An 11,365-nucleotide genomic window follows, 5' to 3' on the forward strand; every position below is an offset into this window, starting at 1 on the left:
TTCATTTTGTCCTCTAACCCAAGTACCAAACAATACGCTACACTAATATTATAAGTATTGTAGTATTTGTAGAATTAGGTTCCAGTAGTGTTCCTGAGATATCACATTTACCAGAATGAGGCCGCATGTGAGGTCACAGTGACCTTTGACCTCAAAAATCTGAGCAATTCATCCTTGACTCCAAGGAGACATTTGCACCAAATTTAAAGAGTTCTGTTAAGGTGTTCTTGAGGTATCATGCTCACAGTTATTAGATGATTTATGGACAGACAACCCATAAACATAAAAAAGGCAAATGTAATCATTTCCAAAATTCCAAAAAATTCTGCTTAAATCAGGATGGACTGGTGTATAAAAAAAAGTATTGCCTGCTGCATTAAATGAAGCAAAGCCGAAACTCTCCATTAAAAATATACAGAGGGTCAGAGGAGCAAGTCTGAGCAAACTCTTATTGTGAGCTGCTGGAGAGAAGTGTGCCACAGGTTGGCCAGTAGTCTTAATTACATTCATACTGACGAAACTGATAAGATACAGTCATTAAAGAAAGTTGACGTGAGGAGAAAAGATTCATTTAATCTGATGAATCACTCAAATTGAGGATTTTGTTCGAGGATATTTTTTAGGGTGATGATGTCACAAAATCTGACGACAGACAGTCGAGGAATTACTTGGAACCTCAATAGAAGTTTTGAATACAAAAAAACAAAACAAAACAACATACAACCCAAATGAATACTAGAGCTGCAAAGATGAGTCAATTAATCAATGAGCTGTCAACTATTAAATTAATCACCAACTACATATTTTCATAATCGTTTTGAGTCAAACACTTGGGATTGCAACTTGGGCTTTAAGTAACAGCGATCACGATTTTTCTTTTTTTTTCTTTTTTTTTTGCCATTTTCTTACTTTGTATGGACCAAAAAACTAATTAATTGATAATGAAAGAAATCATTAGTTGCTGAATACCTTCAGTCACTGAAATGCTTGGGTTAGTTTTTCCATTTTAAAGCTACTACAATAAGTTTTTAACTGCTTATGAAACAGCCTGAATTTATTACTGATACCTTGATATAACCAACATAACTTAACAAGATCATCCACAAGAAGATCGGCTGCCACCAGGTCAGATTCTCCTTGAAATCAGATGAAACCGCCTGTGTTTACATTTTCCCAGTCCAAAGTTACAGTGAGTTGTATGTTAGCAAGTTAAAAGAAAGAAGGAGGTGATTTTTATTTAGATTATTTAATTCTGGATATTATATTTTGTAGTAATTTTGGTGCAGGGACCTCAAACATCAACAAAATATTAAAGTTCCTTGTACTAGCTTTAAGCTAACCCACACTAATAGCAGGTTCGATATTGGCAGCTGACATGAGGAAGTCTGTGTGTGTGTGTGTGTGTGTGTGTGTGTGTGTGTGTGAGACAACTAACTCACCTGTTTGGCAGACTTGGTTCCTTGGCTGGTAATGGCAGGGGCTGAGGCCGGGGTGGAGGCTGCCGTAAATGTTGATGATAACGACAGCGGCTGTGATGACGAAGATGATGATGGCGATGATAATGATGATGATGCGAGTGGTGGTGAAGCAGCAGATGCAGTCTGTTTGGATGTGGTCTGGACAGCGTCCAGGCCTGAGCGTTGATCTCTGGTTGCCTCGTCTGGAGCAGAGCTGCTTTTGCTCTGCTGGCCCGCTCCTCCTCCTCCTCCTCCTCCCTCTCCTCCATCCCCTCTCAGCAGCGTCCCCCTGCCCTGCCGCTGATAGGTCCTGATGGTGGGCTTGCAGACGTAGCTCTCTAAGATCTTGGGCGGCTTCTTGGTGCGTTTGGCCTGTAGTCCGATCCGAAGTCGTACATTCCCTTCTGGGCAGGTCTGGAGCTGTTGCTGCCCGGCGCTGCCACAGCGCCCCTCGATGAGCAACTCCAGAACTGCCCCCTTATCTCCTTCCCTTTTTCTCCCTGCACCCCTTTTCTCCTCCTCCTTTGCGCCTACATCTCCATTCTCCCCCTCACCTCTCCTCTTTTTATCCGTCACTTGCTCCTGCTCAGAGTCTCCAGGTGCAGAGGTGGGGTCCAGAGTGGTGGTTGGAGGGGTTCCCCCCTTCACTCTCTGGTCCATCAGAGAAGTCAGGGGGGAGAAGTTGGATGCTGTGGGGTTCCCAGTATAACTTTTAAACAGCAAAGAGCAGAATGCAGGTGTCAGTGAAGAGATTTCCAAAACAATATCCTTTAACAGTCCAAGTAGAGTTGTTCTCCGTCATCCAGAGAAGGAAGACTTCTCTCTGGTCCTTTTGGCTTGAGCTGAGATGGAAGAAGGCAGAGAGCGAAAGAAAAGACAGACAGACAGATAGAGAGGCCAGTGATTAGTCATTTCAGTGAGCTCAGATGCTGAGCAGCAGCAGTACAGGAATTGAGGGGAAAGTCCCCTTCCTGCACGCAGCTGTAGACTTGAGAGGTGCTAAAGTCTGTGTCCACAGAGATGATCTCATCATACAGAAAACCCAGGGGGCCAATCAAAGCCGCCGATTTCCCAGAATGTCGACACTAACTGGAAGAAAGACCTACTCACTCACATTCTTCAAAACCAGCTCTTCTCTCTGACAATCTGTAAATAACGGCAGCTCTGAGAGTCGGCAAACATTCCCTTAAACCTCTGCGCTTTTACTTACGTTCTAATCCGCACTCTCCTCAAATCAATATATCAATCAATCAGCTCCTGACTAATTCAAACACTTGATCCAGTCTCCTCCCCTCCTCTCCTCACTGTCTTTGCGCCTTCTGTTCTCAGCTACTCCCACAAGCACTTCTCCTCCCACCCTTCCCTCTGCTGCTGTACTTTCTTTTCTCTCCGAAACTCCCCTTTTCATGTTTTGGCAGAAAGCTTTTGCATGCATTCTCTATTAGTCCCATCCACTCCCTCTTTTTCTCTCTCTCTGTAGACCACACAGTAAAAATGGTCAACTCATGCACTGTATCCATGTTAATCAGAACCATATTTCCTCCTCCACTTCGTTCTTTTTCCTCCTCTCCAGCCTAAATCCCTCCATTCACGGTCCGACCATTCCCCTCCTCCCCTTTCAGTAGTGGTAACACAAATCCGTAGGAAAGGGTAAAACTTATTTTTGGAAAGGAGTGCAAATTCCTCCTCCTCCCATTGCTTCCTCTAAGTCAAGTAAGCTTTTCATTGACCCCATTGTAAATTGACTTTTAATGTGACATTACAGCAAAGTAACACACCCTAAAATAACATTCTCCTCACCAGGAAAAAAAAAACTTTCACTCTCACTCACACTGTTGTGCACAGTTTTTTAACATTTATCAAAGGGGAGCAGCATCTTCTGTCATGCTTCCTTCATTATACTCTCTGTCTCATTAAGGGAGACACTCATCCATTTTCTAATAAAACACACCCTGCCGAGCATTCTTGCAGCGCTCTCCTGAGAGCCTCTTACGAAATAGCTCTTCTGTCTCTCAACGCGCTGAACTGCCCCCTTAAACTTACAAGAGCATCTCAGATAATGTTTTCATTTAAGAGCTCAGTGGGCTATCTCTCCTGCCTCTCGGTCCCTCCACACCCAAACCCTCCTTTCCCTTGAATCATACTGAGCTCAAATCAACATCTGTTCCAGTTACTGCTGTTATGTAACAGTTTTGGAAAGCATTTTCCAAGGCCAAACCTCCTTACAATGAAATAAAATGAGCAAAGGGATGGACAGTGGTCCTCTTAAAAAAAAGACTGCAGCCACTTTTATTAAGAACTCTGCTGCAGAAGCCTGACATGAATGATAGAGAACAGCAGCATGAAGAAAACACGGGTCAAATGAGTCATATTGGTTTCAATAAAGGTTGTTTAAAGTGTTGAAGTACTGATACTTTTTTGACGCCACGTTTAAAGCAACACAACATTACGTAATTATAGTATCAAAAGTACAAAAACTAACTCTTTTTTAACTACTTTAAAAAAGATCTGTTCAAGATTCTTGGAACTGGACCAGCCCGTTTTGAGTGGAACCGCTGTAATCGAGGATGTGATCAACAGAGGGTGCTGCACATGTACAATGTGCAGTGGCCTGTAGAATACGACACGCCCACTTTGGTTCTCAAGAACAACATGCTATTTTTCGGTTCCAGCTGGGAACCAACTTTTTGGGTTCCAAACCATTTTTATTTCTGGTCAAAATGTTCCAAAAGTGCTCATTGAAGACCTCAGTTCAGTTAAGGCTTTATGGTCCTGCCTTCAATTTGGCTTGAAGCATCATAAAACCACAGTGTTAAGTTTTTCTTTTTGTCATGGTATCGAAAGAGGTATTGAGTATTGTTTTCTTATATTAGTATTGTATCAGTTTGATTTCTTGTATCAACTCTAACAACTCTAATTGATGTATATATTGTCCGATACGCGCCGACATAAACACAGATCATAATGCAGATTGTTTTTTATATTTTTAGGCAGCATTTTATGTTCATTTGATCCTTTTTCTTAATTTGAATTTAATATACATTATAAATATTTTTCCTGTTTGTTATAGCTATCTGTAATTATCTGTATATATGTTTGTCTGTTTTTTTAAATATGAATGGTTGTCAGTGGCAGAGACACGTGTCATTATGTGCCATGAATTACACGTATGATGTTTGCCAATATAAAAGATAATTTTACAAGTTAAGAAGTTTATAGTAAACTGATAAAGCTTGTGTAAGTGAGGTCTTGACTTCATCCCTCAAAAAGCTAACACTAGCCACTGAAGCTACGTTGCCTGTGTTTAAATAACAAGATGTAGTCACACAAGCAACAAGTCTTACTCTTTCTTTCACTTTCAGGCAGATAAGTTGCAGGATAAAACACATCAGATAAGAAAACGTGGCGTTGGCGTTTACAGTACAGTACAGTATATTGTGTGAAACTAAGCAGTTTCACACAAAACTAAACTATGACAAAACTACCACGATCTGTGACCTTTTGACTTGTGAAACATCATACATGTATTTTGTGGCACAATTCAAACGGGAACAAAAATTTTTTTTTTGTCTCTCACCATCAACTACCGTTCATATTTTTTCCAAAGTAAAGTCCCATGGGGCACACACTCTATTGCTATGTTTCCAATCAAAGTACCTGAAACTTTTAGTTTTTAGTCCCAGGAACTTCTTTGTTGTCCATTGTTATCTGTGTTTCCGCCGCAGACGAAAGGCCAGCATAGATTGGGTAAATTAGTCTGCTAATGTATGGTACCGGTAAGTTTTATACATGATTATAAAACAATGAAGAGTGGTCATTGGTCCTCTAAGCACAATGAACAAAAACATACTGGTTTGCCGTTGCAGAAAGTGCTACCGCATTAGCAGAGACTTTATGATGTCCTTAACTTAATGTTGAGCCTAGTCCCCGAGATGGACATGCACTGAGGTCCTCCAAAGGTTGCTACTCAATGAGGAAAGTTCTTGCAATGGAAAAGCGGCTTATACTGTTATCAGCATCGCCCCCAAAATGCTGTATGGGTCAGGCCCTACTTGTTTTATGACCTTTGCTCCAGAGGCCTGACCCATATGAAGAAGAGCAAAATGAAGAGGACACAGGCACGAATCACATGAGTCATACGGTTTCAATCTAGTTGTGCAAAGTGACTATAAGAAGAGAGTAAGAGTGGCAGGTTTTCAAACTTAAAAGGGCAGGCCCATTCAACATCAGTCAAAGTGCATACTAATAGCTTTTTATATTCTCCACAGCTATACCTCTCAAACATAACTCAAAATTATTCTAACATTAGACCAGAAGCTATTTCCAGTGACAGGATGATGGGTGGACTTGACACTGTAGTCAGTAGTGTGGTTCCTCAGCAGCGCTGCTGACTGAGGCGACGATTAAATCATGATAATGGCCCACCATATTTCCAGCCATCATCACCATCCCATGACGGTGTTATCATCAATAACTACAACACCATTATCATCTGCCTGACAACAGCACTGTGAGCACAGCAGCCCAGCTGGAAATTAGGGCTGCTGTGATGGCATCTCAACATATTGAACCACACAGTCAGTGCAGCCAGTGGCAGACTCAGGCTGTCTGAGGGGCCAGGGGTGAAAAAAAAATTTAAAAAAAGGGCACAAGCTGTATGCAGTGCAGCCATACTTACCAACCTTGAGACCTCAAAAAATACTGAGGATTTCAAAACCAAAGCAGGGTGTATGTGGATCCTCCCACAGAAGCTTTTGAGTTTCGTAGACTTTGTTTCCTGCATTATAGTGACTTTTAAAGAATGAAAAGAACAAAACAACAAGTACACACTTCTTAGTAAACGAAGGCCTGAAGATGACCTGCAACTGGCACTTATTAGTTGGAAAACAGAAAAGGACCACAGCTTTTAGCCTCATCTAGTCTAATTTCAAATTTGATTTCAATAAGAGGTAAATCAGTTAGACTGCTCTTAGAAAAAATGTGACCCCTGCATATAGCCTAAAACCTTGTCCACTGGGAGGGCACTTTTCCACGTGATTTCCAGTGGATCAGCATCCTAGAGGGCGCTTCATATTTAGTCCACTGGAAGGGCACCCTAGAGGGCACTTTCAACATTTTTTCTCCCTTGAAAGGCTATCCATAAGGGCACCCCATCCCAATTTGTCCACTTGAGAGCCCTAGAGCACCTTATCCTGTTTTGTCCACTGGTAGAGCACTTGAGAAGGAACTTCATCATTTTTTTGTCCACTGGAAGAGATTTTCTCCACTGAGGGGGCATCCTATGGGTCATTCTGTCCACTGGAAGGGCACCCTAGGGGGCACTTAACGATGTTTTCTCCACTTGAGGGGCATCCTATGGGGCACTCTGTCCACTGGAAGGGCACCCTAGGGGGCACTTAACCATGTTTTCTCCACTTGAGGGGCATCCTGTGGGGCAATTTGTCCCCTGGAAGGGCACCCGAGGGAGCATTTAACCACATTTTGTTCACATGGAGGGCAACCTAGATGGCACATTATCCTATTTTGTTCACTGGAAGGGCACAGTAGAGGACACTTCACCACATTTTCTCTGCTGGGGGGGTACCCTAAAGGGCACTTCACCACATTTTTCCACTGAAAGGGAACTCTGGAGGGCACTTAACCACATATTCTCCACTCAGGGGGCACCCTACAGGGCACTCTGTCCACAGGAAGAGCGTCTTCGGGGGCACTTAACCACACTTTGTTCACTGGAAGGGCACCCAGGAGGGCACCTTATCCTATTTTGTCCACTGGAAGGACATCTTATAGGGCACCTCACCATATTTTTTGCTCTGGGGGTGGTAACCTTGGGGGCACTTCACCACATTTTACTGCATCTTCTACTGAAAGGGAACTCTGGAGGGCAGTTCACCACATTTTCTCCACTGGAGGGGGCACCCTATAGGGCACTTTGTCCACTGGTGGGGCACCCTTGGGGGCACTTGACTGCATTTTGTTCACTTGAAGGGCACCTTATTCTATTTTGTCCACTGAAAGGGCACCCTAGGGGGCACTTTATCACGATGACTTGCACATTGGGCCGCCCTAGAGGGCATTTAATCACGTTTTATGTACCAAAGGGGCAGCCAAGAGGGCACTTTGCTGCATTTTTTTTTTAACACATGGGCACCACGAGGGGCAGTCACCTAACACCAGCCCCCCATGAGTCCGGCACTGAGTGCAGTCCTATTCCTCATTTACAGGGAAGTTTCTCACGTGAATATCCTTCCTCCTCCTCCTCCTCTTCCTCACACATACACACTTTCGCCTAGTTAGGGTATCAGAAGTGTGTTGGTCGTACATTGTGTACCCAGGTCGCAGCTGCGTAGGCTGACTGATGTTGCTACTGTAGATACAGTATGGGCAGTGGGGGTGTTACCGCACTGGAGCAACCTATCACTGGTTTACTGAGGACGTCAACAGGGGCTTCCTTCTCCATAATGACTTTGCGCACCTCTGAAAATCACTATCCGCCTGATGCTGTCGCACTTACAAATGATACACACATGCACGTGTTGTTGTTGTCGTCACTCCTATCTCCAGAATAAAATATAACGCACATTTACGCGTCCTAAAGCTGCACATTGAAACTCAACATGGAAGTGGGGTGCTACGTAGCGTCAAAATGTGCTCACTGGTGGTGTTTGTGATGTGTGGATTAGTCCCGAGCCACCTTTTTCTCTTCTATCTGTCCTCTGCCAGCCCTTCTGCTGGTGTCAGCAACATTGAAATAAGAAATATCACCATGCGCGGAGAAACACACTCAGCAACAAGGGATAAAATTAGCGCAAAGCAAGCAGCGGATGCACAAAATCCCCACTAACCTCCCGTGCTCGCTGATGATGACAGGCCTGCACACATTAATACAGACTGCCATGAAAATCTCTAATAAGGCTACGTAGGCTACTTACCCGAGAGCGCGTCCCGGAGCCAACTGCGTTTAGGCAGGAGGAGGTGAAGGTGTTGCTGTCCTGCTCTCCCCTTCTTCGCACCAGCAGCAGCAATCCACAGCCTTTGGTGCATTAGATGTTGCTTTGATTACATAACTAAGGCCAGCGGAGGTTAAAACACCTCCTAAAACCGAGTTTCAGTCTCCTCGGAGCGCAGAGCCTACTGTGCAACAACATTGGCGCGGGTGTTTTCATAATCATACAGTCGACAGTCGGATCTCCGTCGGCGCGTCTCCGCAGCTAGGTGGCGGACTGGTTACACTGGAGCTTCTTATTTTGCCCACTTCTTCTTCTCTCGGGGAAAGTTACTACATCTCTCCCGCCAGTAATAATGGCTCGGATTGTGCCCTCGTTTGCATACAAGCCGTTAACGTGTCAGTACGACGGGGCTGGGGGGCTGCAGCGGCGTGTGCGTGTGTGCGAGGCTGGAGGGGCTGCTTGGTTGGTTGGTTGGTTGGTGGATGTGCGGGAATGCAATTGCGTGGCCATTTTCATGTGGCCAGAGGAGGAGATAAAACGGTGAATACAGCACAGGATCTCATTGCGGTTCATAATAGGCGATTGGGGAGGGCTATTTAGACGCTTAATAAAATGGCGACGACTTGGCTAAAGTAAAGTAGGCTGCTGCTGGGGAGGATTTGGGGAGCAGCGGCTCAAAAGTTGCATCGCGTCATGTAATACTGGATTCAGTTTACACTGGCGGGGGGAGGAAAGAAAAAGCAGGCTGGACTGAGCACTTATTAAAAAGTTAATATGTCAGAGCTGTTTGTCATGCAGCAGTTAAGCAGAAGATATTGATCCAAAACTACAGCAATGTCTTTTATCCACTCGTGCAGAAGTAATAACACAAAATCTAGACAGACTTATGATATACATACATATTATAAATATATAATTTAGTATAACATAAAAAGTAATAATTAATAATAACGTAATAAAAGGTAGTTATAATATTTATTGTATCATCATTATTGGTATTGTTTATTTTGTTATTATTTAGTTTAGTTATTTAGTATTGATATTTATAATATTATATTTATAATCTAATAATATTCTTGCATCTGGATCCGGATTTGTAGACTATTTTTCAGTATTGTTTCTCTATTAATGTACACTGTTGTATATATTGTAAATATACGTATTTTACACGTCTTATTTTTGTATATTTTTTAATATATATTCTTACATTGTAATATAATTCTCATGTTTTTGCTTGTAATTCTTTTGTATATTTTTCATTTCTCATAATTTCTCTATTCCTATATATATTTCTATTCATGAATAGGAGAAACTGTAAAGTAACCCAATATCCCCCGGAGATCAATAAAGTATTTCTGAGTAGTGAGTAACACCATCAGGGAAGAAAAGCAGCATGAGTTGAACACTTATTAAAAAGTTAATATGTGAGAGCTGCTTTTATGCAGCAGTTGAATAAAAAAATATTGATCCAAAGCTACCAGCAGTGTTTTGACACACTCGTGCATTAAAACCAAAACCATATAACAGTGAAAACTAAATACATTTATAATATACATAAATATTTGAAACACTTCCTGTAATATGAAAATAAAATAAGTAATAACTAATAATAACAGAATCATAAAACAGTATTGATAAGAACATTATTATTATGTTTGTTGTTGTTGTTGATAGTTGTATTTAATACTAATAGCAGTAGTAGTGAGTAAGACCATCATTTTTGCGGTTTTGCTGTATTGATACTCAGGCCCCCACTATTGCCCCCCTTTCATTTTGCTCTCTGTGGTTTTTGACACCGTAACCTCCAAATACCCACCATCCTCATCCTATCAACATTTAAACATACAAAGACTACTGACTGGGATCCTTGGGGACCAGCTATTGTAAGAAACATCCATCACAGCAAAATGTTAACTAATTTCTACTCAAAATATTATTAGCTACGATATTCTGGGATTAAAACAGAATACATTATTTTAGGAAAAGTACAGTTAATTATCCTGATGGGTCATGCAGGTGTGTGTGTGACCAACAAGGCTGGAGTTTCTCTCAAAGAGAGTCTGCAGCTAACCTCACATACTATATGACCAGTCATCCTATATTATCCTTATATTAAACCAATATATATAACCAAAAGCACCTGTTGACTCATCACTTGTCCAAACTAGCCCTGGAGTAACTAGTTACATGTAATTAAATTATAAAATAAATGTAATTATAATCCATTATATCCATTATAATCTGTTAAACTCAAGTGCACACAGACATAAATACACATGAATTGCACCTCTAACCAGTAGAAAATCAGCATGACTTACCCAGGGTTTGCTGTATGTCCAATCCTTTCTGGTAATAAAAGAAAAAACACATTTTATTTAAGAATATGTACCATTTAGGGACAATATCACCATGTTTTAGGGTGTGTCTACAAGACAGAGCCTCAGGATGATGTAAAGGACCTGTCATAAGGCTGTTGGCATTTAATTTGTTGTGCTGTAATATGCACCATGAGAGCACAGTTCAAATTTTTGAGAGGATCACCACTTTCATGATGCAATGCCAAAAAACATCACATCTTAAGAAAGAAAAGCAGCTGTACTTGCACACCAAGGTACAAGTTAGATATTTAATTAAAAAGTATTGAAAGTTTGGCTTATTCATTAAAGAGCCTTTTTCATCCTCAAGGATATTATGTTAATATTAAACTAATTAAGGTTATATTAGATAATAATACTGGACCACCTTACACTTACACTTAGTGGCTCAATTTCCTTAAAAAGTGCAATTAATCAAATTAAACCCAACAAACATATAGTGAACCTGGGCCTTCAGGGAAACCCAGGGTATCTGAGGCTTAGGGGTATCTGCCCTCTTTACTAAACCTTGGCTATACATTTCATATACAGTACATTATGTAAAAGTTATACTCTAAGGGCTGTATAGTTCCTCTTTTAGTGA

At 41.7% G+C, this 11,365-nt stretch overlaps 1 protein-coding gene across 4 annotated transcripts in view; it reads right to left on the minus strand.

The window, feature by feature from the left end:
- LOC146321510 (uncharacterized) overlaps positions 1-8,930 on the minus strand; it is a 31,525-nt gene extending 22,595 nt beyond the window's left edge. For 2 of the 4 annotated variants that reach the window (XR_014771401.1, XR_014771400.1), the window contains exons 1-2: positions 8,390-8,924; positions 1,440-2,299 (exon numbers count right to left, since the gene is read on the minus strand). Coding sequence is in view for 2 of the 4 variants with exons in the window: in XM_084726701.1 (XP_084582827.1) it covers positions 1,440-2,117 (678 nt within the window). In the remaining 2 variants the exon portion in view is untranslated. Of the gene's footprint in view, positions 1-1,439; positions 2,300-8,389 lie in introns of all 4 variants that reach the window. The other 2 variants (XM_084726701.1, XM_084726702.1) reach the window with 2 other exon arrangements.
- Between the last annotated feature and the right edge of the window lie 2,435 nt (positions 8,931-11,365).

Source organism: Lutjanus erythropterus, chromosome 9 (genome assembly GCF_056507025.1).
Source record: "Lutjanus erythropterus isolate fLutEry1 chromosome 9, fLutEry1.hap2, whole genome shotgun sequence".
In the NCBI taxonomy this organism is placed as follows: Eukaryota; Metazoa; Chordata; class Actinopteri; order Lutjaniformes; family Lutjanidae; genus Lutjanus; species Lutjanus erythropterus.